At 44.7% G+C, this 22,993-nt stretch overlaps 1 protein-coding gene across 1 annotated transcript; it reads right to left on the reverse strand.

Annotated features, from left to right (window-relative positions):
- Positions 1-1,012: 1,012 nt before the first annotated feature.
- lats2 (large tumor suppressor kinase 2) lies at positions 1,013-22,967 on the reverse strand. The gene is made up of 8 exons (XM_069713421.1): positions 22,177-22,967; positions 8,870-9,002; positions 7,173-8,773; positions 5,718-5,945; positions 5,227-5,581; positions 4,616-4,798; positions 4,051-4,157; positions 1,013-2,708 (listed from the first exon to the last, which is right to left on the reverse strand). The coding sequence occupies exons 1-8, from the start codon at positions 22,540-22,542 to the stop codon at positions 2,142-2,144; spliced, it is 3,540 nt and encodes a 1,179-aa protein (XP_069569522.1). The 5' UTR covers positions 22,543-22,967; the 3' UTR covers positions 1,013-2,141.
- Between the last annotated feature and the right edge of the window lie 26 nt (positions 22,968-22,993).

Consider the following 22,993-nt stretch of genomic DNA (forward strand, 5'->3'; position numbering starts at 1 on the left):
TGCAGGTGAGGAGGAGGTTACCACCAATGTTCTGCATAATCATCATCATCATCTTCATCATCATCAGTCGTCTTGCTCATCATGGAGCGGCAACACACGCTCCAACATTCGCTTCGAAAAAGGCACTCGGTACTTTCAAAACTCAAACACACTCGAAGCCGACACGTATTGAACTCACGACAAAAGCAAACAGGTACACATGTAACAACAATTATAATAATAATGTAAATAATATTAACCACAATAATAAGCAGCATGTTGTAACTGAAAAGAGAATACACATACATACATATATATACACATATATATGTATGTATATACATATATATGTATATATATATACATACACATATATGTGTATGTATATATACACATACATACACATGTATACATACATACACACATGTACATACATACATATATATATATATATATATATATACACAAATATATACATATATATATATATATATATACATACACGTACATATATATATATATATATATACATGTGCATATATACACATATATATACACATACATATATACACACACACACATATATATATATATATATATATATACACACATACATATATATGTACATATACATATCTATATATATATCTATATACACACACACATACACACACACACACACATACATATATATGTATATATACTAATATATTTGTACATTTCAGAACTAAACTTTCAAAAGGCTATTAAGTGTTTAGAAAACTATATATAATGTCATTTTTTGTATTGCACATAGTCATACTATCACATGTTTGGCTGTTGTAAGGACACGTTGCTTTGTTTTCAGGACTGCTTAAGTTACAAAGCAACTGCAGGACTGATCTTTGCAAAATAGCTGTACAATTGTGCATCTTGGTGTGTGTGTGTGTGTGTGTGTGTGTGTGTGTGTGTGTGTGTGTGTGTGTGTGTGTGTGTGTGTGTGTGTGTGTGTGCGTGAGTGTGTGTGCGTGTGTGTGCGTGCGTGTGCGTATTTGAAGCTTTGATTCTCTGTCCGGCTCGACTGCACCCGACCCGACGGACTGTGCAGATCCGGTTCTGATTTCTCCAATCAGGTTGTGTTTCATGTTTTTTTTTTTTTTTTACTTCTTTATCCACAAAAAGATAACAGAATGAGAAAGTATGTGTTGTGCTAACAACCTGCCCTCCTCCCAGTAAACAAGTATCATTCAAATCCTCTGATCCAACTCTTGTTGTTATGAGAGGAAACTCACTGAATGTCAAAACTACAGTGACGCTTTAATAAGAATCGGGCTCAATAAACGCTGCAGTGGTTCAGTCTTCGATCAGGCGGGAACTAAATCTGTCCTGGATTTTTAGAGCCCGATCCAAACTATGTACTCCGACTCTGTAGGTGATATTTGTGGCTGAGCTTTGAGACAGTCAGAATCGATAATTTTATGAACACAAGAATATCTGTAACAGCAACATGTGAGGGAGGAAGGTTGAATGAATGAATGAATGGGGACACTGACATGGACCTGAAGTCTAACGCCCTTTTCACCCTGTATGACTGAGCACAAGCTGCAAGGAAGACGTGAGTGTGTGTGCACGTGCGTGCGCGTGTCTTTGTAGCTTATTTTGCAGCAGCTGTTGAAGAGGTGAAATCACCGAGTAAACCGGTTCCACTCAATGTTTGAGTGTAAAGCAGCTCAGGTAGAACAGGAAGTAGCTCCTGTGTCAAAGGTCACCGTGGAGGCGTTTCAGTCGTCCGTAAGACCAAGGGTGGAAGGAATGGGACAGGAAACCGCTGAAGCAGCTCTCTAACTTGAAATCCAGACATCCTTACATTCCCGTGATTCAACCTGTTCACTCTCTGAGTCTCGCTCTTCATCACTTCACCCTCGATGCATTCAGTCACACACAATGTGTCTTGGTCCCGGGTCAGGGGAGTTTTGTGTTTAAAGTCATCGCGGACGCACTTTAGATTCCACAAGGTGGCGACGTTCACCCATCCTGCTCCCGCAGCTCAACAATCACACCCAGACATGTCAGATAGTCACACCTGTGTAGCATGCACACATCTACACACAGAAACACAGACGACGAGCAGCGGGAGGCGGGAGGGTCACGAGCTGAACCGTGAAGTGAATGCGTGTGCAGCTCTACACATACACCGGCTCACATCCCTCCCCCTGCTCGCCCTCCTCCTCTTCATCATCATCGTCCTCCTCCTCTTCGTCTTGCTGCTCCTCCTCCTCGTCCTCTTCTGGGCCCACGCTGGCGGCTCCAGTGACGCCTGGCGGCCCCACGCTGGCCTCCAGAGGTTTCGGGTAGCGGAAGGGACATCCGTTGTCGTCGAAGAACCTGCGGAAGGTGAACTCATAGAAGGCGTGCTCGGGGTGCTTCCCGTGCGGCGAGCAGAGCGTGTCCAAGGCCCGGGTGCTGTCGCCGCTGTCGCTCCACGCTCCGGGACCGCCCTCCTCCTCCACTGGGTCGAAGTTGGACGTGTCCATTGGGTGGGCGATCTTGGGGCGGTAGGGCGCCGGCTGCTGCCGCAGATTGCTTGAGAAGTCCGTCTGGGAGAAGAAGGGGTGAGCCTTGATCTCGCCGGCGCCGTTGGCCCCCAGACGATCCTCCGCAGAGCAGCAGAGACGGCCGATGATGTCGACGGCCTCGGGGCTCAGTTTGACCTGCGCTGGCACCTGCAGCGTGCTCTCCCAGTTAATCACCTGCAGGGGGATACACCAGGTTACCACAGCGACAGTAAAATCAGATGCCGGTTATACTTTCAAAATCACACATATCTGTTAATAATCTGAAGGGTTCTCAGCTTTTAAGATAATTCTTTATATCGGAAACCGTATTTGACTGAAATAACTTCTCAGGTTCACTCAATTACTTTTCTGCGACTTTCCACTATTCATCCAAGTCTGGCTCCGCCCACCTTTTGCTCAGTTTAAGTCTTTGCAGGAATCATAGTCTAGAAACCCTGTTTGCACGTTTGCTCAGCCGATCTGACAGATGGACCATTCAGCACAGGGCTGGTTATGTGCAATGACGTTGAAGTTGAGTGTTTGTTTTGAAATGTAGTTCCAACAATGGCGGCGGCGGCAGATTGAGACGAAGCGATGCGAACAGTTGCAGTATTCTGCTCATATTAGAGGAGGGTCTCTGTTGTTTATATCTTGGTGAGTTTTGGTACATAAAATGTGTCAAATGCTACTTGGTTCAAGGCTGCTCCAATAGTTTCAAAATAAACCTGAGCTCTGCGCCCATTTGGAAGCAATGACTGGAAACAGTAGTCAGTGAAGCATGGCCAGATCCATCTATTCACACCGTGAATATAGTTCTGGTGAGGAGACATTTTTCCACTTTCCCCCCCCCCCACTTATAATCGAACATTTGTCTGTATGATACAGTTTAAAGATCCAGCGCAGCTTCTGAGTGAAGCTTGTGGTGACAGTTTTCTTGTCATCTACAACTTTGACTTTTGCATCTTTGTATTTCACTTGTTTTTTGTCACGTTGTTACAGAAACAGCTTGTGTTTTCTAAACCGTCAGGATGGCTGCATTCCAGGATTCGGATGGACTGACTGTTTACCAGAAGACACACGGACTCATTTATTGGACATCGTTTTTATAGCCTGTTATCATGCCAGGTTTGAGATATGACATAAAAATATGATTGCGCTTGCTGTGACCTGATGTCCTCACTGTTTCATTAACCACATCTCCGGCAGATGGTTCACACTGCTCTGTCTCACTTTTATTTGACTTTGTGTCATTAATTGGTACAACCCGATTTCATTGCTCTCATGTGGCCCCAAAAAACACAACTAAAGGAGAAAATACTGCCCAGGTTTGATGAATTGTTGGTGAACACGATGTCTGAAGTCACAGTCATACCTGCTCATAACAGTTTATGCATATAGAGTATAAGGTGGCCCTGTTCCACTGTCCTGGGCTGCTGCAGCTAAACCGTCTCTGTGACACACGGCTGACATTCATTGGTCCATTAATCAGTGATTTAAATTTGACATCACAGCAGGGACGTTGTTCTTCTTCACTGACCTTAATCTGAGTCTCGGTGGGTGTGGGGGCAAGGAAGGGTGGCTGTCCCACCAGCATCTCAAACAGGATCACTCCAACGCTCCACCAGTCACACAGCTGAGTGTAACCTGCACACACACACACACACACACACACACACACACACACACACACACACACACACACACACACACACACACACACACACACAGGTCAGGTCATTGTGGTAAAACCACAAACATACAGATCAGTCCAGTACCAGAAGTAGTTATACAGGCTCATTGATCTATAATGAGACAACAACTCTGATGTTTAAGTGCTGACCTGATGAACAGTGTAAAACTATTTATACAAAACTCTACAATGGAGCTCTACAGGAGCGCAAACAACAGGATTTAATTAAAGGTAATTGTTGCCACTTAAACATCACAGCCATTGTTTCATTTATCGTTTATTTATAAACAAACAAACAGGAAAGAGTAAGAGTAACGATTAAGTAGCCAGTTAGAAGTTTTGCCGGCCAGACACTTTAAGATAGCTGCATGCAGCTGTATCTGCAGCACTTATCCGTCTCACTCTCGCTCACCTTTGCGCAGCAGCACCTCGGGTGCGATGTAGTTGGGTGTTCCCACCAGGGAGTGAGCCAGGCAGCGCTGGTGCTGCCGGTTGGCGCGTTGCTCCAGCGTCATCAGCCGGTCGCCGCAGCGGCAGTTGGACACGTCATCCCAGAAGTCACTGGGCTCCATGCTGTCCTGTCGGATGTGGCTTCCTGGACACAGACGAAGAGGGACAATGTTCACGTGAAAAACGATGCTGAACAATGACCAGCAGTTCTTAGGTGCCCTTGAGCAAATCACTGATTGACCAGTAAGTCTGATTGCACCTGCATGCTCACTTAGTTTTGCCTGAAAAAGACTAAAGGTTAATGCTAGGATATATACATGAAATATGACTCTATCAGAGATGAAAAACATCCCCACAGCATGATGCTGCCACCACCATGCTTCACTGTATTGTGTGTAGAATTTTGAGGAAAAAAATGAATTTAATCCATTTTGGAATAAGGCTGTAATATAACAAAATGTGGAAAAAGTGAAGTGCTGTGAATACTTTCCGGATGCACTGTATATGTGCAGGTGCATGTTAAGAATGTTTGTCCACGGAACACAAGAGGAGCACTAAAGCCAACCGCCTCACCTTTCTGGTAGTACTTGGAGTTGTGCGTCCAGCGGAAGCCTGTGCACAGACCGAAGTCAGTGAGCTTGATGTGTCCGTCCAGGTCGATGAGGATGTTGTCCGGCTTGATGTCGCGGTGGATGAAGCCCATCTTGTGGACACTCTCGATGGCCAGCGTCAGCTCGGCCACGTAGAAGCGTGCCAGGGGCTCGGGGAAGACCCCCATCCGGATGAGCAGGCTCATCATGTCTCCTCCAGGGATGTAGTCCATGACGAAGTAGAGGCTGTCTCGGTCCTGGAAGGAATAGTAGAGACGCACCACCCACTCGTTGTCGGCCTCCGCCAGGATGTCGCGCTCCGCTTTCACATGGGCCACCTGCAATAAGGGAGGTACTTAGTTTGGCCTGTTTGTGCCTCTTTTTTCTGTCTGTACAAACCTAACAAGAATAATTAAAAGCCTCAATTTAACTGGTCCTGAAAACCAAAACACTTTAATACAAATAAAAAATCACCTGGTTGCGGTTGAGCACGTCTTTCTTGCGCAATGTTTTCATGGCATAAAGTGCACCAGTGTCCACCTTGCGTGTAAGACACACTTCACCGAAAGCACCAATACCCAGCGTCTTGATTTTGACAAACATGGACTTGTCCATTTTGGCGCGGCGTAGCCTGTTGTAGTTGGACTCTTTCTGGTTCAGCATCTTCCTCATCTGCTCCTGCTCTGCCTCCGATAGGCCGGCCTGCACAGGGAGGAGAGAGGTTGGAGAATAAATAATGACAACTCAAACCTTTTCAGAAAGCAGAAACGGCTTAAAATCAAGAAACAAATTGCCATGATTATTAATGACCCGGGAATGTGGCGCGAGCTGAACCCAACGCTCTGCCTTTTGCTGTCTAACTGAACTGTTATTTAAGCGTCTGGGTCGAGCTGTGGTTTCTCCACTTAAAAACGCTTTTCAATCATTTTAAAGAAAAAGATCAGAAGCCAAAGTAATAATTCAAGACATGCCCCTGCAAACACAAGTGGGAACTCACTGACTCTTCGTTCCTAGACAAAGGTCTTGTTGTCTAAAACAAAGTCCTGCGGGAGAATTCTCAGGATGACAACCTCTCAGGCGTCACTGCTCCGTCCATTATCATACTTATCTCCTGTACTGACCTGAGAGCTGCACCGGGGCTTTTTAAGGGTTTAGCATCATTTACTGCTTTTCTTTACAACCATTTTTCAAAACATGTTGAAGAGAATCTTCATTGGTATTAGCCATCGGTTTAGTTTTCTTTAAATGTACTACAAGAATCAAGACAGGGTCATCTTCACAGTGGATAATTTGCTGCCATTATATTATTGTTTTACTCAGCTGATGAATCCAGGATGTCTGTGCACTGATGGCTGTTTACTCTGCTGAAATGCCTCACGTATTAATCTAAACTTGGATTGTTTGACAAATGTTCCTTCTTACAAAATAGTCACGACAATCATGAAGATGTTCACATAAAATACGTTTATTCAGCCGGTTTGGTGGAGCTCAGCTATGTGAAAATATGTTAAAGTGTCCACTTTCATTTGTCAAAGTAGCTCTCAGAAGAAAAAAGGTTGGAGACTCCTGACATTAAGAATGGGCAAGCCATATTTTCTACTTTAATGGATGTCAAACACACACTGTGTTATTTTATATTATTCTGAAATGGGTCATAGCAGCTTCCTGGAATTTATAATAAAAAAGTGTTCAGACACACTTTAGAATCCGTTTAAAAATGATCTGCCAATTTCTAGTCAATAGGCGGAGACGTCATATCACTGGTGTGTTTCACTGAATTTAAAGATGTTCCCTTGTAAAGCCAAAAGTTTAAGTCCATTATAAGGCTCTATACAATAGCAACAGTGATGCAAATTCTATGTAAGGTATGTATAGTCTTATATAGCCATCACATAGAATCATTTACTGTGTTGTGAAGTGTTGTCTTACCTTGGACATCTCTTGTTCGAGCTGCAGCCTGCGGTTGAGTTTCTGCTGGTAGGTCTTCATCACGTTCTCTATGTGCTGCTCCATGTAGAACTTGAAGGCGAAAGGCGAGTAGGTTTTGATGCGTGACTCCCTTTTCTCCTCGTCTCGACCGTTCTTCCTCACGGGAACGGGGGACGTCTGGATTTGCTTCTTGTCTTTCACTCCTTTTTCTCCCTTCCCCATCTTTGTCTTCTCCTTCACCTGCTGGCTGTCCTCGGCTTTTCCGCTCCCTCCGCTGCCGCTGCGTGTGCTTCTGGCAGCAGTGCTGCTGAGATCCTGAGCTCCACACATGGCCCCGGCTCCTTCCAGGGCCCCTGGCTCACCGGCTGCCCCGGACATGAGCAGATTTTTGGGGTAAGGCGGCGGCGGGCAGCGTGGCTCCTGAGCAGGCTCCAGTGAGTAAGTCTCCTCTGGCATGTAGGCCAGAGGTTCTGTTGCATCCTGGGCCTGAGCAGTCAGCCAGCTGGGGTGACACGGGCCCACAGCTGTCTTGGGCTCCGGCCTCATCACTCTGATACTCTTGACTGGCTGTTGGATGGGTGGGGATGTTACAGCCGTGATGGTGTTGGGGGGACCCAGCGAGGGGTCTTGTTTCCCACCTGTGGGGGGTGCAGCCATCGCAGGCCGGACTCCGTTTGGACCCGCAGAGCGACTGTTGAAGGAGTTGGTTCTGCTCGGGACACGTACCTCCCCTCTAAATGGACCTTGGGGCTGGGGTTGCCTGGCTGGAGGGGCCCCCTCAGGGCCTGGAGGCCCCGCCCAGTGGTGCTCATACAGGTCCAGGTTGAGGCTGGCCCTGGAGGGTGTCATCAAGCCCTGCGGCAGATCTGAGAAGTCAGGGCCCATGGCTGCCACCCCACCTGGGGACCGGGACATCATGTGGACCTGGTGAGAGGTGGGGCTGGCCTGTCGAGGGTGGGAGAGAGGGGTGAGGTACAGATTAGCAGGGTATCCTCCACCTCCTCCTCCTGGCCCATTCTGACCCATGCCGCCCTTCCCCTGCATGTTGACGTAGTTGTCTGGAGGTGCCATGGGAGGCGGGGCCATCTTGTTCTGGAAGGAGGGGGTCCTTTTGACTCCGTAGCCTGCAGGCTCCATCATGTGCGCCCTGGCGTGGCCGTAGTCATAGTGCGGGCTTGGGACGGGGCCCCCAGGTGGCTGTGGCTGCAGCTGCAGAGGCTGGCCAGGGACGTTGTAGCTCATCATGGGCCCGTGCTGCTCCATGCTGCCGGGGTAGCCCTTCTGCTGAGCCCCTGGGGGGTACATGGTGTTGGCTGGGTTGCTTTGGGTGGCCATCACTGGTGGGTAGGTGCCCATACTGGGAGGTCGACCCATTGGGTTTCCCATTGCAGGGCCCTGTGCTGCACCAGACGGGGGCATCATGTAGTTCATAACAGGGGGAGCGCTCATGTAGGTTCGGGGCATCTCCCCCTCTGGGCCGTACCCTGCTGCCCCCTCGTACATGGGAGCCCCCATCTGATGATACGGAGGCATGCCGCCGGCCTCACCTGAACTCTCCAACGTTGGCCGGTGGTCCATTGTGTTTGGCATGCCAGCTTTTCCTATGAGCACATAAATATAAATACGTGTAGTGAAGCGAAATGAAGAGCATTTAAAATCCATTTGTCAAAGTCAACCTGCCGAGGTTGTATTTGTACCTGGTGAAGTCTGCTTGATGACTCGGACGATGAGCTCATTGCGAGGGTCGAGGTAACTCATTTTGCTGATGTACTCTAAAGCTGCTTCGATGTTCCTGCTGCCTGTCTGCTTCAGCGCTCGGACAGCCATCTCCTGTGAAGGACCCAGAAACAAAAGATCAGTTACATTTTTTTTGACAAACTCTTTTCTTTAATCCCTGTCTGATGAAGTAACCAGAAAAACATGGTTACAGTGGTTAACTTTCAATTTAATAATAATCCTATTACCTTTTAAACACATTACTGAACACATGCAAACAGTCTCGCCAAACACACGAAACCTAGCATATGCATGTCTTCAACACACATGAACATATAATGATGCTTTAAATGTGTCCACGTAGGAGCTACCAATAAAAAACCCACACATTAAAAACAACAGTAGGTGCTCCAGCACCTGCATCCTCTCCACTTGGGCTCACATACCAGTGACTTCCTCTACCAGTCACAATAACACACAAAAACATACCATGGGAGGAATGTAAGTGTACGAGGATCAAAACATTAAATATGCAGTGAAACAGACTGACAGGTTTATTATTAAAACACAAAATGTAAATTGTAAAGGCGACGAGTGAGCACATCCTGATTCAAAGAAAACTCTGAGCCGAGGTAATTATAATACCATCGCATGATCATTTGTAATGGGGGCACTTATTTCATGTGAATGATTCAGCTGAAGCCTGGCAGCAGGGTGTGGTCCAGTGTGGGCGTCAGTGACACAAGTAGAAAGCTGAAAATGACCACGAAGCAATCGCTTTAATGGACTTTATTGAAGTTTGTCCAAGTTTTAGCCCATTTATCATTCACTGCAGAAACGTAGAATCGCTGAGCACCGTTTTCCAAAATGTACTGGAGCATCTTAGACTTTAGCATTCATCTGTTCTTCCTTTCCTTGTTTAGTTAATTTGAGGTTGAGAACCAATAGAGACTCAAAACTGACATAAAATCACAGTGAATATCAAGAAACCTATATTTTGAGTCACTGTTGGGTTGTCAAATTGTGGTAATGAAATTAAAAACACAGGCAAACAAGCAATAACACATGGATGTTGTGCAAAGGATCATGGGAATATGGATGCACATTTCTTTAAAAGGTTTCTTTTTGGGAGCCAAATTTCAAATTTTAGATAACATCAATAATGTTCCATATCAATGAATAAAGTCTGGCAGATTTTCTTTGCATACGACATTAAAAACATTCAAATGCCATAAAAAAAAGGATGAAGACTTGACGGAAGATCAAGACGATTGCATTCTTCTCCATGTTTGTGTAAAATCTCAGTTCATTTGTCTCCTCTCCGTCCATGCTCACACCCACAGGTGGAGCGCATGGAGCTCATCCCAAACCCAAAGACTTGTGCTCCAGGTGGGTCACTATAAAAGCCAGCGGTATGTAGGTCACCTATGTGAAAAATGTTGGTTAACCACTCTGGCCTTTTTCTATGCATCAGTCGCCGTGTAATTTATGGTTGAGAAAGGTCGGGAAAAAATGTGAAGGAGCAGACGTGCAGAGCATTCCTTTGGAGTTAACGGCCTTTCATTAAACAATATCAATCATTCTTCTGGGTCTTGTATTGAGTTAAAGCAAAGTATCTTAAACTCCACTCAGACTGCTTTACACAGACACAATAATCAGCTGAGGCTTTGATTTATGATCTGAAATATTGGGTTTCATCTCCAGAATGAGGGAAACAAAAGCAAAACTGTCTTCGTGTCTATTCACAGCTCCATTACTTAATATGAAAGTGAAATAGGTCATCGCAGGGAATCAGCCCAGATCTTAACACAGCGTGTCATATCATGCACAATGTCTTTCCTGTTTGTATACACCACTTACACGACCTGATTTGTTAGTTTTTCCGTTATACAACAAAACGCAATGTATCCCTCACTGTTAACCCCGTCCTAAATCACATTATACTTTGTTTGAAAGCTCAAAGTCTCATGATTCAGAAACCATCCTAAAGAGACTAATACCATCAATAACAGTTTACTTTGTAATAATGAGTAGGAGTACACAGCGAAACGGTAGTTTCGTACCTTTTCTGTTGTTTATATGTGCACATACATGTTCAATGTGCAGCACACGGTTTTCACGGTAACAGTCCAACCAATAAAATGCCTCCAAACTTGACATCTTTTTTCGTGAAAAAGTTTAGGGCTTCATGTACCTGCTGATCATGAGGTAATATCAATGTATTAACACAATTTCTTCTAATAATAGCTCCTCCTTAAATTCACCTCATTAGCGTTCTCCATTGGAACACTGTCTTGCATATTTTGCAAAGTAGATGATATTATTTGACCCACAACTGCCTTTACCTTCCCGAACTTCATTTCTTTTTCATAAGTCAACATGTAAACAAACGGGACATCAGCTCATGAGACAAACACAACACAAAGTCTGTCCTTCCTTCTCAGACACAGCAACCCACACCTAGATGAGGAAATCCCCTCGAATGGCATATGACCTCACTGCAAAGACATTTCAACTCAGACCTCTGCCCAGCTGCTCTGACACAGCTGTTCGGGCGCCCCTGCTGGCCACACGCAGGAACAACAGAAACAAATGAATTCCTCTTTTTACTTTACTTAATTAGATTAAGTCCTCGACCTTTTACAGATGATATTTGGTGTGTTTAATAATTCAGACACGCACAGGGCCGTGACAGGGAAATGAAACACCAAACTGACAGTTTTAAACCTCCTGCTTTAGATGTATAACCGAGATACACAAACATTTATTTACAGATCAATAACTAAATCCTGAGAAGAAAATATAGCTGTAGTTTTACACTAAATATTAAAACCCAGTGGTCTACCACTATGAAAACATAAGTAAATCGATGTATTAACTTCTGTGACCGCCTGTCCACACCTGCAGCACATTTCAAGCACTGCAGGCAGACAGACCTCTAACAAGAACCAGCAGCGCTGAGCACATTATTCCTCCTCTTAAATATTTACAATGGCTTCAGGATCATTTTCAATGATTTTAAGTGCTGCTGCAAGTTTATAAATCACTCGGCAGCCCAGCAGTCAGACAGCAGTGCCTCAAGTCACAGTTATAATGGTATAACTTCATTTTAACTATAATGCTGCACATAAATGGAAGAAACGCTGTAGTAATCTTTAACAGGCAGCAACTTTACATTAGCCTGGTTTTATCAGACCCAAATTCACTGTGTATATAACTATACTGGAAACTACATGTTAGATGTTGTTTTTGCTCTGGCTTCAATTCCTCGATATTCGCTGGCTTTACTACAACTATTCATATTGTTTCAACTACTTCTACCACCACCGCCATTTTTGAAACAAAAGCTCGACTTCAGCGTCACAGAGCCACCGGCCCCAGTCACTGATTGGTCCGCTCTTAAGAGCGATTGAAAAAACCTTCATGTGAAAAGGGTTTCCAGACTTTAATCATAGTGACAACAGAGGTGGTAAGAAATTGGTGGGCGGAACCAGAATAACTTTAGACGCTTTCAAATCAGAACAACTGTCCTGCTTTCTTTAGTTTTATTTTCTCCGGTAAAATTTTTCCTGTGATATATTAAGTGAAGCCAATTACTAGACTGTAACATCACCAAAACTGTATATAATATTGTATTATTTGTCTTTTTGTATTAAATGTTACCATATTTACTTTGATTCATTTGAGCTATTTTGTCTCTTCCTTGTGTTTTAAATGTTGTCTTTGTCTAAATTAAAGCCATTTGAGTTGAATTTTTGTTTAAAATGTGATGTACAAATTTACCCTCTCGCATTTTTATTTAATATCAGCATTAGTGATACCAGTAACCGTCTTGATTGTTGGTCACAAAATACCTCGATAAGAACATCAAAGATTTTCTATTATAAAACAATACAAAGGTCTATAATGTCTTCTCACAACAGAAGAAACAAAATATGTCTTTGTCCTTAGAGTGCACGGACATGAAAGAACAACTGGAGAGAAGTTTCGTCCCAGAGGAGCCATTTTGCGACCCGACTTTTTCTGCGGTTTCTCAGACACACTGGCTGCCTTTATTTGTCAGGAGGAAACTAAATCAAACATAACGTGTTTCAAAGCAGGACTCAGAGCAACTGTGGGCACAGTCAGCTCTGAAAGCCAGGAAATGCCAAGGCCACACGCTTTCTATGCCTGGTGTGTGTGTGTGTGTGTGTGTGTGTGTGTGTGTGTGTGTGTGTGTGTGTGTGTGTGTGTGTGTGTGTGTGTGTGAGAGAGTTGTGTCCAAGCCTGCTGTCTTTTTTAAATTGCCTTCTGTTGCATCTGCATGTTCAGACACACAAACATTATTTTATGTCCCTGAACACAAGACTGACCACACACACACACACACACACACACACACACACACACACACACACACACACACACACACACACACACACACACACACACACACACACACACACACTTTTATACTGGGTTTCCTGTGTGTAAGTGCAAATGTGTGTGTCTGTTACATTCCTCTGCAGCCAGCAGAGTGCTGGCTGCCAGAGCCTCCCTCTAATGTCACATTTTGTGCTTCTCTCTTCAGTCTTTCTACTTCGTTTGCTATCCTCTTTCTTTCAAATTTTGCTTTGGTAACTGAACATAGTATTACCAGACCACTTACTAGACCATTAAAAAGTATTCTATTTTGTCATTTGTCCTCTAATAGATGGTAAACAGAAAGCTGAAAGGAAATCCTAGGTGTGTAAAGGTATTGTGAAAGCATACCTTGAAAGTAAAACGGTGCACATTTTCAGACACCTTTCTTTCTGTGTTCACATGAAAAGTGCCACAAATTGTTGAGTGACAAATAAAAAAGGAAAGCTAGAGACAGAAGTTCAGCCCTTCCCGTCCACCCGTCCTGGGCGTGATTGCGACATCATCAGTTTCAGAAAGTTACAGAAATAGTCGAATACAGAGCCCTCTTATCTGAAGTGGGAAAGTAGTGGGGTTTCCCAAGTTAACTGACCAGTAGTAAAGTTGAGCTTCAGCCCAAAACGAATTGGAATGAACAAGGCAGACATGCTTTAGATGTTCTGAACAGCTGCACTCGAAGGTGGAGTGATACGGATAAAGGACGTGGAGATGAACTACAGCTTCTTGTGTTACGTTTATTTCAACACATGGAAAAAGAAAAAGAAAAAGAGGAGTTGAGAGGGAAGCTATAATCACCGCCTCACAGTTGTATGTCTCTGCCAAACAGTCAAGTTGCAGTTTTATATCCATGTCTGTCCAGACTCATATAATATATGCAGTAAAGACTTTGAAGGAATCCTTATACGTGTTCACATGCGTGGCTAATAAATCTGATTGACAGGAGGCAATTCTTTAAATATGGTTGTTGCTGCAAATAAGCTATTTATTCTAAAGTTTGGCTTCTTCACAAGCATCTTCAACGCAACAGCTCAGAGGATCTATACAGTCATCACAGTTTGAAGGTGGACGCCAAAGATTAGTGTCACCAGTTTAGTACCCGGCCAAATGTAAAGGTGTTCCCCCGAGACAATTTAGAAATATCAAGTACATGAGAATGGGTCGACACGAGGTCACAATGAGCTTTGACCACCAAAATCGAATCAGTTCATTGTAGAGTTTGAATGAACGTTTGTGCCACCACTTCAGATGGAGCCTACATACACCTTTAAAACCCTCAGTGACCGAGAGGAAATATGCCGATAAATATCAACATATTACAACACAGGATAAAATAACGAAAGAAAAATAAATAGATACAAATACAAACATGTGTATACATGATAAGAGGAGATGCAGTTCAGCATTTAAAATGTAAAAGTAATGGAGACAGTGGCGAAGTTAAAAGAAAAAAAATTATGTGCTCAGCTAAAACTGCTCTGTTGCTGCTTGTGACTAACAGTCTAATTATTCTGAATGTGCTTCATAATCAATGACTCTTGAGAATCATTATTTTAGTTGCCTGATTCACAGTATAATAGTTTGTAATCAATAAAAGGCAAAAACTCTGACAGAACAGAATTAAAAAAATCCATCAGACTGATAATGACGAGAAACATTAAAGACAAAACAGCTGTCCTCATCTCCTCCTCTCAGTCATAGGATTTTCTTCTATCCCATAATAATAAACCAGCACTTGTAATAAACCCAAGTTATTTTGTTTAAAACAACTTCCAACATCTTGGCGAACATGAAACAGCTCTAAGACACAAAGCTGCATTAAAACTCAGATTTATTGAACCATCAGCACAGCAACCATCTTGGATTTGTCACTGTCAGTCTCTTCCTCTCTTGGATCACTGTTGCTGTCTGTCTGTGTGTGTGTGGAGGCGGGCGGTGACCCCGGTTGTCATGGCGACAGATGTTCCTCTCTCACATTCCTCGGCCCAGGAAGCAGGAATTCAAGCTATTCGCAATCAGGACAGACTCCTGATCTCCCTTCCTTTCTCTCTTGGTCGAAAATACATGGGCCGCATTTGCACTCCTGTCATAATGGTATAATGGTCGAGGGCCGCAAGCCGCGGAGCTCTCCCAAACACATAATCACCGGCCTACAAACTCTACGCAGACACACAAACTGCTCTGACATGTGACTTACACACACAAACACACACTCTTTCTCTTTGCGAATATTATCCAGAATGTATTTTTTTTTTTTTTTTTTACTTTATTTTTGACCCAATTCTGAGACACATTCTTGAACGACCCGGCAAATCAAAGCCATATGCAGGATGCTCAGGAGCACTAAGCAGATGGGACGTTCAAGAGAGAGACATCCAGGCATCCTTCCCATGTAGAGAGCTGCAAAAACTCCTCTGTAGGTAAAACAAGTGCACCAGCACGTTTAAGTGAGGCTACGCCTTACTTACAAATCATTACAGCGTGGCGGAGGACAGCCTTGTCCTCTACCCCTGCTTACAACACATGAAGGCAGCACATACAGTCGCATCCTGTTGGCCTCGTTACATAAACACCACCATGTTTGTTTGCTCACACGTTGAATGCTTTAATGTGCACAGGATTCCTGTCCGGCTGCAGTTTGTCCTGCACATACAGTAGATCTGCTGTGAGGATGGCCCAAAAGCTTAGGAAGGAATTAAAAAAATAAAAATAAATAATCCTTCCCTTCACTTCCTTCCCTGTCATCTCCACGCCTGGTATGCCACCCCCACCCTCGCTCCCCCTCCAAAACATTTCCTCCTATAAAAAAAAAAAAAAAAAAAAGATTATGTAACAAGCCACATTGCTCCGTAATTTACAGCTGGAGAAGACGGGAGAGACAAAGAGGTGGATGAATATGAGGTTAGCTGATAAGAGCCAGGTTGAATAAAACAATAAAAATAAAAAAAAAGGGGACAGTTGGAGGAGAGGTGAAGAAGAAGGTGAGGAGGGCTCAAGGACATGGTAACTAGCTGATATACAGCGGCCATGATGGCTCTCTGGAATGTGCCTCAAGAAGAGAAAAAAAAGACTCAGAGCTCAGAGGCCAAAAAACATGGAGGATGTCTGTCAGGGGTTAAATCCATTACAGTTAAGATCTTTAATAGGTTATCACACACATGAGCAGGAAGTGTGTACAAAAGATTTTTTTAAAAAGCTGCATAAAGACTCACTGTGGTCTGTGTTTAAAATGTTGGTTGAAAAAGCTCTGGTGTCATCATGAAACAAAAAATGACTGCATACCAATTAGGTGAGATATTACCAGTGTGTCATCGTGTTTTATCAGGACACTCATATCATTAATGACATCTGCTTTTCCTGCTAAGACATACTAAAATGTCTGCTGTGAAAAAGGTCTACTGACACCAGAGGCAGCTGAGAGAGAGAGAGACAGAGAGACAGCGAGAGAGACACACAGAGAGACAGAGTGAGAGAGCGAGAGAGAGAGAGAGAGAGAGAGTAATTGTGTCTCAGGTACAAATAGTTGTATTTAAATGAGGTGTTAAGGTGATTCCAGCCATGAAAAACACAGAACTACCACAAAAGCAAAAGAAATCTGATCCCATTGAAATGAATAAATATTAATATGAGAGATTATCAGCGAGGTAGTCAATGTCGTGGGAATAACAAAAAGATCAATAGATGAAATTATGGGTAGATGGCACGACATTAGGCAGAAAAAAAAGGGCTTATGATAAAACATCAGCAAATAAAAGAGGCAGGACGGTGGATGAGATCCTCTAACAAACACCGATCAGCAGGTCCAGAGCTTTCTGTGATGAGCAGGTGACTTTTCATTCAGTATCAGGCGAGTGCTGGAGAACCTTATGAAGCTACCTGTGAATTCTGCGGAAACCTTTCAGCACCTGGGACAGCAAACCTGACTAGTGGGACTGGGTGGGATATCTCAAATCAGATTCACAGTGCACTGGTGGGACACTGAGGGCCTTTAGAGGTTCCTTACTTCATTTTGTTTGTCTTTTGTATTAATGAACTCAGAAAACAGACTTTCATTCATTCTCATGTGGTCAGTCATTTGGCCATTAGCTGTATCAGAATCAGAATATGCTGGTTCAAAAGATAACACTGGGTTTTGTGAAGCAGCAGATCCGTCACTGCTCAACCTTAGAAGCTCTTAAAATGTGAATAAAAATAGTGCTGAAATCCTTACACTGTCTACAGTGAATTTACAACCCTTGAGAAGAGTCTGCTTTACAAGTGCAACTGGTACGTTATTAAAAAAAATTATGAAAACCTTTAAACAGTTTGGCTTAAAACAGAAATTCAACATTGATTATGATGCACTTTAAAAATCCTTGTGAACAAACGCTGTTCTGTATCCTCTCATTTCTTTTAGTACAACATGTGAATTTATTTTGGCTGAAGCCCAGATTATCCATAGTTTGATTGGTATGCCATTACTGAATTTACTGTACTTCGTCCTTTCACATAACCAGTGAAATAAATTATTCAGAATGAGCATTCATAGTCAGAGCAGAGGAAAGACATTAACACAAATGTACAGACACAACCAGGGACAAAGACTCTGCAGCAGAGTCAGTCAGACAGAGCAGAAGCAGCAGAGGACAGGCGACATGTTGGGTGGTGGCTTGACTGCAGCAGAAGGAACTGTTCCACCCTGCTGTCGAATGCTCACTTCCTGTTTGTATTGACTGGACCTGCCCTGCTCATTCACAATGGTGGCAGCAATGGAGGTCGCAGAATGGAGGCTGCCACTGCGGCCTGCAAACATCTTGCCAGTTTTTTTTGGACAGATGTTTGAAATGCCCTGGATGAGCAGAGGCCTCCAAAATACATTTTCATGCTCTCCTGTCAGACCAAGAGTAGGTTTCTTATTCTATTCGTTTTATATCTGCGTGTTCACAGCAAAAAGTAGATACCATATAAATAGAAAAAAAACCAGCAGATTTGACTGGAAGCTGTGAATATGAAAGTTCAATTAAAACATGCTCCGTTCAGGTGTGGTTTTCATGTTTCAGCTGCACTCAAAGGATTGCTGCAGAAAAATCCTCCACTTTCCAAAACATCAACAATTACATAAGCTTTATAATGCTCAGCAATGCAACCAGAGAGGGTTTCTTCCCTCAGCTCCTGAAAGCACCCTGGAAACTTTCAACTTCTGTTTGTTGGCGTGTTGATCCTCATGTTGTCCAGTAAGTGCTCTTAAAACAACCATTGCTTTGTGTCAGCCAGCACATTCTGTCTGAAGAATAAAGCAGCCGTCTAGACACAACTGCTCTAACAGGCAGATCATTAGGAAGTATCATCAGGTGTCTGAAGTAAAAGTCCCCTTTCTCTTTGGTGGAACTGCTATCAGCTCAAAGAATATATTAAAATAACTGGTTAAATCTTTAGTATATCATATGTTTGGTTTTTTTTATTATATATTTTCAATTGGCGAAGTAATAGTAGTGGAGTAAAAAGTACAATATTTGCCTAGTTACAAATGGAAACAAGTACGAGCACCTCTAAACTGTACTTGAGTAAAAGTGCCATGTCACTGGGATGAGCATTACGTCCAAGTTTCGAGTTTACATTTAGAAACATACCGTGCTATCAAAGTTTGCAAAGAATTCCAGCCATCCTGTCAGGGAACCAACGAGGGAACCTGAAACCGGGCTGAAGTGTTACCGGGAAAATCATGGACCGAGTTCAGCAGTCTCCTTTTCACTAGGGACGAGACTTTACTGGTGTCTCAGGCCTTCTACTGAATAAAACAAAACTAGGTCAAAACCGAGTATATGTCCGGACCTCAAATGAAACACCAGAGGGCTTCTCATTTCAAATGGAGGCTTTTCATTTCATTAGGCTGAGAGGAGCGGCAGCAGTTCTGTGGTCACTGTACCGGACAGTAGTGGTGAGGAGGGAGCTGACCCATAAGTTAAAGCTCTCTATTTACTGTCAGTCTACATCTCTACCCCTCACCAAAACTCGTGATTGAAAGAATGAAATTGCGGATCCTCTGAGACGAGCTTGGACAATTCGTGGAGAGCAGGAACGTCTGGGCTTCTCTGTTCTCTGCTTTTACTGGACGGTTTAGTGAAGATGTGATGAGCTTTTCATTTGAAACAGATAGTTGCAGCATTCGGCTGACCGATAGTGAGCCTCTGATCACTCAGTCAAGGACAGACTTTGGGGTTCAACACGATGGCCACGAGATTCCAGTCCAGCAAGAAGTATGAACTGAAGATACAAGCAAATAACTGCTGTCAATGTTATAAATAGAAACGTCTTTCAACACAGGTAAACAATGAAGGTGTGTTGCCCAAATCCACAGCTAACAAAAAAAAAGTAGTTTTTGTCAGGACAATCATCACAATACACATGAACATGAATCCCAGGGGACAGCAGTTAAAGACTGTTGTGTCCACCTGTAATTCTCTGACCCTCTAATGTAGGACGCAGTCGGTCCAGGCACGGAAACAAGAAGCAGAGCAAAGGTCGTACAGTCAGCAAACACCCAGCGAACAGCGGCTCTTTGGTGCTGTGATAAGCTACAATCGATTTAGCTGCACGGAGCAGCCTCATAACGCTCCTTTCCTTCCTCGCAGCGCTCTGCAGCCTTGAGCGGAGCATTCTTGACATACCGTGCTCCATCACGGGGGCCCGGCCTCCATCACGGGGACCGGCCTCCATCACGGGGCTCGGCCTCCATCACGGGGCTCGGCCTCCATCACGGGGACCGGCCTCCATCACGGGGACCGGCCTCCATCACGGGGACCGGCCTCCATCACGGGGCTCGGCCTCCATCACGGGGCTCGGCCTCCATCACGGGGCTCGGCCTCCATCACGGGGGCCAGGCCTCCATCACGGGGCTCGGCCTCCATCACGGGGACCGGCCTCCATGACGGAGACAGGCCTCCATCACGGGGACCGGCCTCCATCACGGGGCTCGGCCTCCATCACGGGGACCGGCCTCCATCATGGGGCTCGGCCTCCATGACGGAGACAGGCCTCCATCACGGGGACCGGCCTCCATCACGGGGCTCGGCCTCCATCACGGAGACAGGCCTCCATCACGGGGCTCGGCCTTCATCACGGGGACAGGCCTCCATCACGGGGCTCGGCCTTCATCACGGGGCTCGGCCTCCATCACGGAGACAGGCCTCCATCACGGGGCTCGGCCTCCATCACGGGGCCCGGCCTCCAGCCCTTTAAACACACCTACCGATCCGTCACTGGACCGGCTGCATTTTGGGATGACATGCTGTGATTTAATCGTTTGATTTAGTCGCCCCTAGAACGTTCCTCATTCACTTCACAGCGCAGCACCTTTCTGCAGAGAAGAGACTGAATAATACTGAAAAAAGAAAAGACTCAGAGGGTGTTTTGGCTGCTGTTCAGACTAGACATGCTTTAACTAGTGTAAGTTCAGTGTGACGATGGCACTGAAGTCAAAAATACAGACTTCCTCATTCATTTTCAGTGATCTTGTTTCAGGATGAATCTCTAGCAGCAGATTGTAGCAACAGCTTTGATGCAAAGACATGGTATATGATGAATTTGATATTTCCTCACACTAAACCTAATAAAGAGTGTAAAAGACGTTTTGCAATTTCACAGCATTACATCTGTTTTTTAGAAACCATGTTACAAATTTAACCCTTTAAAGCTTAAGCTGTAAATATGTCAAATAATAATGCTTTCAATTGTTTGAGGATATAATGCTGTGGTTTGATGTTGATGGGAGGTGAAGTGACCCCTGATTAACAGCATCCACATGACTCCTTAAAGCAGTGATTTCTGAAGGTCGAGTGAGTCGGACCCTCACTTCCCAAGAAATGCTCTCCCCCCTCCTCCCCCTCCTCCTCCACCTCCTCCACAGACGTTTGATGGTGTACTTTCATTCCTCGTGGGACAGAGAGGAGGGAACGCCAAACAGCCCAGTTGGGAAATCCATCTGATATCTCAACATTTCAACACTCGAGGCCTCGTGTTATGTAACTGAAGCAACGATACACCCGTAGTACACCAACAAATAGTGCTCTTCCATGTTCGGACTCTTACTTATGTAGCGCAGGAGTTTTGACAGGGTAGTGTTGTTTCAATCTGCACTGACCGGAAATGACCATAACACATCACCCGCCAACATATCTGCAGCTTGAATTATTTTACCCCAAAATCAATGTTTTTGTGCCCTCAATTTAACACACGCAATAAACACACTGGTTCTTCTGTCCAACAGCAGTAGTGAAAAAGAAACAATTTTGTGTGGTGTTCAACAACAGCTGTCATTTTGAAAATTCTTTGCACTGGTGACCCCGCCCCTTTCTCTATGGAGCCAAGATGGCGACCGTTTAGGGTGGAAAGTGTCCAGAGTTTCACACTACGTTTTGAGGGTGTTTTGAGTGTGTTTTGAGTGCATCCTTGTTGTGCACTGCATGTTTCTGTACTTGACAGTGTGAACGCACTGATGCACTCAAAATGGTGACCGTTGGAACACAAGTACACCATTTAAAACACAGCATGAGTCTTGTGAGTGTTTCAAACATCCACACAGCTGGAATATAAAGACTCATTTGTTTAGTCCACAAAATAATTTGGTCTTGAGGACATTCCCACCCATTCACAATCATTTATTTCTTATTTTACTTTGATTGGGATAAAAGATTTGGATAAAGGCAGCTTTCATAAATTTTCTTCCAGTTAATTCGGTTAATTTAATATTACCTTTAAATGAGTCTGACTTATGTCTGATTTACAACACTGCCTGCAAGGCAGGAATGCCAAAGAGATGGTTATCTTGGTGTAAATAAAAAAAATAAAAAATGTGCCCAACCAAAGCGCATTCTCACACAGCTGTGTGAAACCCTCGTCCTCTCTGGCTCACCTGGTCACAGCCGGCGTTCACCAGCTCCTGCAGCATCTGCCGATTCACCTCCCCGGCACCCGCTGGGTGTCCCGACCCGGAGGACGGACCCGACTCATTGGCGAAGGGCATGAGGGACTTGCGGATTTCCCGCAGGGCATTCTGGTAGTTATTGAACTTCTGCGGGGGTCGGAGCTGCTGCTGTCGGCTGGCCGTGTCTTTCCCGCTCTTGCAGTCCGCCCCTCTGCCTCCCTCGGTCCGAGAGCTGCCTCCGTGCAGGGCCTGGCTCACCAGCTTGGCCGGCTGCTTCAGGCCCTCCTTGATCTCCTGAAGCCGCTGCCTCGTGTTGCCCACATACGGGGCGGCGGGGAAAGTCTTGGGCCTCATGGCCTCAGTGCCCAGGGCAGGCACCTATTATAAGAGGGAAACACACTCACACGCACGCACGCGCGCACGCACGCACGCACGCACGCACGCACACACACACGCACGCACGCACGCACGCACGCACACACACACACACACACACACACACACACACACACACACACACACACACACACACACACACACACACACACACACAGACTCTGGCACTCGCTGGTCTACACCCTCCAAAAGATCCCTTTCACACTGGCCGACCTAAATAGATAAAGAGCCTTCAGGAGCACAGGTCGGAGGCACAGTTCTAGGAGTCCTCCTCTACGTCCAGTATTTGTTTGTGTCTGACTTTTGTTGTTTGTGATTCCTGCTGATGACGGCGAGGCGGGATACTACAGGCATTTCATGGTGTGACTTTTCAAAGCTCGGGTTCCAGCTTATTCCAGGAAATGCAGCC

Source organism: Brachyistius frenatus, unplaced genomic scaffold (genome assembly GCF_029030835.1).
Source record: "Brachyistius frenatus isolate BFR_SWC_R1_liver_20210118 unplaced genomic scaffold, ASM2903083v1 Contig_118, whole genome shotgun sequence".
Classification (NCBI taxonomy): Eukaryota; Metazoa; Chordata; class Actinopteri; family Embiotocidae; genus Brachyistius; species Brachyistius frenatus.